This window comes from Erpetoichthys calabaricus, chromosome 10 (assembly GCF_900747795.2).
Source record: "Erpetoichthys calabaricus chromosome 10, fErpCal1.3, whole genome shotgun sequence".
NCBI lineage: Eukaryota > Metazoa > Chordata > Cladistia > Polypteriformes > Polypteridae > Erpetoichthys > Erpetoichthys calabaricus.
In genome coordinates this window covers 136,904,146-136,910,835 of record NC_041403.2, presented here as the reverse complement: position 1 = coordinate 136,910,835, position 6,690 = coordinate 136,904,146, and the positions used below count along the sequence as shown (strand labels likewise).

Sequence of the window (6,690 nt, the reverse complement as noted above, 5' to 3'; positions counted from 1 at the left end):
AAATTTGATTTTTTCCAGTTTCGAACAGTATATAACATCAGTTACGCACTGATTTAGAATAGGTGAGTTAGGATTCTTCCAGTTGAGTAAGATAAGTCTATGTGCCACTAGTCTAGCAAAGGCAATCACAGTTTGTTTGTCCTTCTCCACTGTAAGCCCCTCTATGAGCCCTCCAAACACAGCTGATAGTGCATTAGTAGAGATTGTGACACCAAGGCTGTCTGATAGGCATTTAAAGATTTTGGTCCAGAATGATGTTAATTTGGTACAGGCCCAAAACATGTGACCCAGTGAGGCTAGAGCTCGATTGCAACGTTTGCAGGTTGGATCTTGCCCTGGAAACATTTTGGACAATTTTAAACGAGAGAGATGCGCTCGACATATCATTTTCAGTTGAATAATTGTATGCTTTGCACATATGAAAGGCGAGTGAATTGTGCATTGCTACCTTCCACTTCTTTTCTGAGATGCTGAGTGAGAGATCCTTTCCCCACTATACTCTTGGATCTTTGAAAGGGAGGGGAATGTAAAATTGTTTTATATATTATGGAAATTATGTCTGAGTCCTCAAGACTGATCAATATTATTTCCAGCATAGAAAATCTTCTATGGTATATAAAAACTGTATACGACGTGTTGTAACAAAAAAGAGGAACTGTTGAAAAGGCAATCAAAATGCTAACGTGAATCACACTGAAACTGTAATTGTCTTTTCAACATGATAGTGATTTAGATCTTAATTTTTTTCAACAAAATATTGATAAGGATATAATTTTTTATTACTTCTACTCAAAAATAAATATTATATTTAGGACAGTAAGGTAAATAATAAAGGGGAAATGAATCTGAGATGTACTGGTTAAATAAAAAAAAAATGTGTGGTGATCTGTCACAGAACAACACCATTAAAAAAATAACAGTGGTTGCCCAATCTTCATTACTAGTTGTGAAAGGGCCCAAAAATGTAGGCCTGCCACTATCTAGCAGTCCAATTAAACACAGAAATTGGTTGGGACAAAAACCTGCAGCCACAGTGGGTCCCCAGGACTGAGTTTAGGAACCACTGGATTAGAGGAAGGGCAGGATGTTGCCCAAAGTATCCTTGTATGTAGAGTGGGTTACTGTTCAGAAAAAAAATGAAATAATGAATAAGGAAAGTCTGGGCTCCAAAGTCCTAAAAATTCCCTTTCAATATGTATATTTTTGTTGCTCTTCTGTACTATAGAATGATAAAGAATAATTGCATTGGATTGCAAAGAGGCTGGATAAGTGAGTAGAAAAACAGATTGCCATACTGGTTAGTTGTGTCAGAAAACATCAGGATCCCAGTATCTGCTATTTAGATGAACAGCTGTTTATGTACAGGTCCATCCATTTAACTATACTGACGTTTCTCTGGTCAGTCAGTTATATAGGCCTGTCTCTATCAATCCATTAACAAATTCACAGTTCAAGGTAACAGTGAACTTAGACTGATTAACTACTGATAAAATAATGACATTTTAAGGTAACAGAAAATTACATAAAAATCTTGAAATAGAATTCATCCATCCACAATGTGAATATTTTCTGGCATTACCTGTATATGGTTAAAAGAAACCAGAACTCATACAATGCTGTGGACAGGATTGAAATTTGCCAACTTATAGTGGACAGACATGTAACTGTCACTTAGCTTAGCATGTATGCCTTTACAAAATAGGAGGAAACTGGGATTTCTAGAGAAAACCAATATGAACACAGGCTGATTGTAAAAATCTTCACACAGATTACGGACTAGTAGGCTAGGAATCAATCCCAAATCCATGGAGCTCTCCTAAACACTTCACCATTGAGGTAACATTCTGAAATCTGCTTAATTCAATTCAGGGTTATTTTATGTTGGTGCCTTTTCTGAATGCTTTTACACAACTTTTAAAATGAAACATTTTGAACCCTCTTTATGGCCAGGTAAAAGTTAACATTTAATATGTGGTTGCCCTCTTGGTTGAAATATGTGCTCTGACAATGCCCATGTGCATTTTTTGTGGTCATTTTTTTTCCTCTTAAGACTTAACCCCAAGATGTTCACATTTGGTTGACTGGGCACTCTATAATGTCATGTGTGAGTGTGTGTCCACTGCCTTTTAAATCCATCCTGCAGAATACAGGGAACTGAAATAAAAAATAAAGAATAATGTAAAACGTTTCATATGATTTATATTGTTTTTATTAAGGAACTGATTCCGGCATAAAATGTTTTATTCTTACATAATACTAGCCCATCTGCTGAAAAAGTAAAATAAAGCCTAAGGGGTTAGGAGATCTTTGAATAGCAATTGCATAGACTCATAGAGAAATAAGGAGTTTTGGCAGCAGTAAAACAGGAATAATGTAAATTAACACAGCTTTAAAATATCACCTGCAACTCGGACTCCTCCGTGCGCAGGGGAAATGAAACTCGATCTGGGCTCCCACCCACAACTCCAGCTCTACCTGCCAAGAGGAAGTCCAGCGGGCGGTTTCCAAGGTGCTTGGAGATAACGCGGTTCGAGCGGTTATGGCTTTGGATAGGCAGCTCTCTGGAACCGCATTCCTGTCGGCTGACCGACAAGAGTGGCTGCTGACAGCCGTCAGGAGCGGGAAGCTGACGTTCGGCCAAGCTTTAGAACAACTGAACAGAGAGCCGAAAGTCATGGACTCACCCGTCTCCGTACCTCAAGTAAGGCGCCGCTCTAGAGGGGGCGGGAGCGCGCGGATGGGGTAGGGGTGTAGCGTTTTAATCTTGAAGTCTTTTTGAACTGTTATACAAATACATTTCCTGGTTAATAGTTTACGTATCCATGGGAACAATAAGTCGCACTAAAGATTTTTTTTTAATTATACCTGTATTGGACGCTGGATTTTGAAGACGTTTACACCGACACTAAAGAAACTAAGATTTGAACCGGCGCGGATCTGTGCTTTTTACCAAGATTAAAGATTATTTGGACACGGTTTTAAATCTACGTCTTTTATGTAAGTGCTGTATTATACCAAAAGAAAAAAAGAGACCGGATATAGTGGCCCATGGGGAGGTTCCTGTTGAATCTTGTTGAAAGTTTTGTCACCAGCTTTCTTTAAGATCCCTTCCAAAACGGAAAGTACCTAAAAGTATAGAAACGGTGACCCCGGTGCCCTCTTTGTCTTTACTTTTGTACTGTAAAACAATAATTGCAAATAACGTGTAACGAAGTGATGGTAATTTTTCTAGTCGGCTTTAGCAGTTACAAGTTTTAACTCCAATAAATCGCCCGGTAATTTTACAAACCGACTAGAAATAGCGGATTGAGCAATCCCAGATAGCAAATTTCATCTGGCCCAAATCTGGTCCACTTCTGCTAGGACTTTCTGGCCCACTTACCACATGGGTTGATGGCAAGAGAGTGGACCACATCCGGATGCCGCATCCCAGCCAAAACAAAATTAAAACTCAGCCAAAACTCAGCCAAACCTGCCGAAGTCTGCCCAGCACTGAACCAGATGAAAATTAACTGGGCCTCATGTGGGCCACAGGTCAGATTTTCACTTTGCTCATTTAAATATAATTTAAATATATAATTAATATAATTGTATATAATTTATAAATTATAAATATATAATTTATAATTTAAATATAATTATACACCCTAGTAATATAATTATAAGTAGTAGTAAATAATATTATAACTATATACTATACTATACTATATAGTTCTATACTATTCTATATTCTATATGACTATAGTATTACATAGTATAATAGTATATAGTATTTTAAGTTACACTATTACTTATTTAAATATCAATTATTTACTCTTACTTTCCATATATGCTATCCGACTATTATCTACTGCATATCTTTAATATGAACAAACAAACCCAAATACGCATATTTAAACTTATTACATTTTATTGTCATATACAGTGTAATGCATTTCAACAAACAGAACAATCCTGAATCTGCATTACATAATCAGTAACAAAATTACTAATACTAAAGTTTGTAGATGTGACAATAATAAAAGTAAATGTTTTATTTATATAGAAAACAAACAAAACAAAGTTCCTTGCGTTTCTGACATATCCAAATAAATAAACCACCATGACAAAATAGTCTATAATACATTTACAATTTATACAGTTTTACATTACCATTTTCTTATGAATCATGTGAGCATACACATGGAAAAATAACAAATAAGCCTGTATGTGCCTAAAAAACATCACATAGGTGAGATACACATATTATAAAATAGATTTTTACTTTACATATTGAACTTAATTTTAACTGTTGTCTTGCACAATGAATTATTTAAATAAACAAACAAGGAAAGGTTTCCTAAATGTAAGTCTTTAAAACAAGCACAAAACAAGAATGTATCAAACAGTGATGGTAAAAATTTCAGTCAACAAAATGTACAAACATTAATTTTATAAAGTCCATGATTGGATACCCACTATTACACACAGTTCCAGATGGTGCCTGATGTTAGAACTCAGAAAGCATTGAATGAGCACTAATCTCTTTGGGAAGGTTGTGGCAGATCAAGTTATCACATTTGTCCAGCTTGTCCTCAGCAAAGGTTTAGAAGGCTGGTCTTAATGATGACTTGAAAGAACATGCATTTCACCTGCAGCCAAGAAATCAACAGTTGATCAGTTACTTGAAATTATACAATTTCCTAATTAACTTCTTACTAGACGTGTTTGAGGGTTGATAGTGCTCACCTGATTCTTGATAGCTGTTCTTCCTCTGACGCTCCATTCTTGCTCGTCTCCCTCCATCCCTATCTGCAGCCAGATGAAGCCATCTCTTAATCCACATTTCTATTTCCTGAGTTGTGGCTCTTGATGTTACAGAGTTTCTTCGTACTGTATCTAAAGAACAGTCATTATACAGTCTGAGTCAATCAGCAGTTGATACTTGGTTATTTGTCAGACATGAGCATTGACTGCATCCAACCATAATGGTAAAGAAACAGGCTGCAAGTGTAGGCTATGCCTTTGTTGTTTATTTTCAGTAAACAAAGCGACTATATAAAATGTAGTTGTATTCTGACAAGAAACAATATTTACAACTAGAGATATTTGTACAATACAGTATTTGCATTCGTTACTGCCTAAATGACTGGCTTTAAATACTTCCCTGTAGTTAGTTCACAAACATGACCAATTGCTTATCACTAATGTTTAACCCGATTACAGGTTAGCATCACTGCTGGCTGAAGACTTTAAGACCCAAAGTAGAATTTTATTCTGTACAAATAGATTGCACTCTGATGCAAAAGCTTCTTTCCCTCTCTCTGTGTCTCTGGAGAACAAGCTGGGGTATGTAAAAATGACAAATTCCTAATGTAAGAACTTGTATATGGAAAATAAAGTAAAGTAGTTATCATACATGGCTATAATTTCCCTTTATTCTTTAACACCATTTAGTATTTTGCCTGATACATTTCATTTAATGTTGAATGTTAAACATTAGATCTTTTTTCCCCCCATTCAACTGGGGTTTCCTTGGTGGCCAGAGGGCCCTGAGCAGCCACTTAGTTTGTTTTTACATCTTGACCTGGCTATTAAAAAAGTGTTCCTGTGTTAAGGTTTTTTCAAACAGTAGTTTCTGACAAGGAAAGTGACATTTAATAAGGAACTATTGTCCATGTCAATGTGAAACCTAAGATGGTTAATGCAGAGAACATGTACACTTTTTATCTGGTCATAATGCATATAGTTTACCTTTAATAGCTTGATTTATTGTAAACAAACAACAAAAAGATACTCATTTCACAGAAATTTTCAGTCACAGGTTACTTCATTTTAAATGGCAGTGTATGCATATTGAAATCATTATAAATACTCACCAATCACAATATCCTTAATGTGAAGGCTATGAAAACATGATTTTCCATTTATTCCCCTTCAGTTAAGTTGTTTGGCCAATGAATTGGTGAAAGTTTGCCTCATGATTCTCCACACCGTGTCTCTCACATCAATGCCTCCTTGAATCCCAAGCAATGTAATCTGCCAAAGGTTTACAGAAAGAAAAAAAATAATTCACTGGAGTTCATAACTTCTTAAGATGCTTGATGCAATAGAAACATTAGGAGGAATAGGAACAAGCAACAAAGTAAAATATACTAGAAGTTCAAGCACCTATGTTTTTAGGTAACTTTCCAATGAAGCTAATATAGGTGGAGCTATATAATAAAATGTACATGCTGAATCTTTGGGGTAAACTTGGACATGGGACTCCAAGCACCATTTGATATGATATGCCAGCAATGTCAAATAAAAAAAAGCTTTTGACAGTCCTTTAGCATATTGTCATGCCCAATACTGACGGCCTTTACAGATGTTCTCTGTGGTCAGACATGTCAAGTTATGAGCACTTCATTTAATTTTCAACAAAGATTTGACTACAGTAGCAGTCTTCAATACTCCCAAAAACTGACAACCATGCTCGGATAGGAATTTTTTCAGTCCTTTAAAAAATGTAATGTTGTAGACTGTTAAAAGCTTTTCTGACTTAAATAATTAACAATATATTTATTTTTTAACTATGCCTACGATTTTGACTACACATCACAGCTTGTGCATATCTGATGAGCGCCATTTGGGCATTTAAGACAATACAACTTGAAGCCTGTCGTTGTTTGAAGGTATATGTTTCAGTTGTTATTAAAAAAGTTCTTC

At 35.7% G+C, this 6,690-nt stretch overlaps 1 protein-coding gene across 2 annotated transcripts in view; it reads left to right on the top strand.

Annotated features, from left to right (window-relative positions):
* The first annotated feature begins 2,293 nt into the window (after window positions 1–2,293).
* LOC114659434 (formin-H) overlaps window positions 2,294–6,690 on the top strand; it is a 235,050-nt gene continuing 230,653 nt past the window's right edge. Inside the window, exon 1 of one of the 2 annotated variants that reach the window (XM_028811923.2) lies at window positions 2,294–2,701. In XM_028811923.2, coding sequence (XP_028667756.2) covers window positions 2,540–2,701 — 162 coding nt within the window. In that variant the 5' untranslated portion in view covers window positions 2,294–2,539. The remainder of the gene's footprint in view (window positions 2,702–6,690) is intronic. The other variant, XM_051933105.1, reaches the window with a different exon arrangement.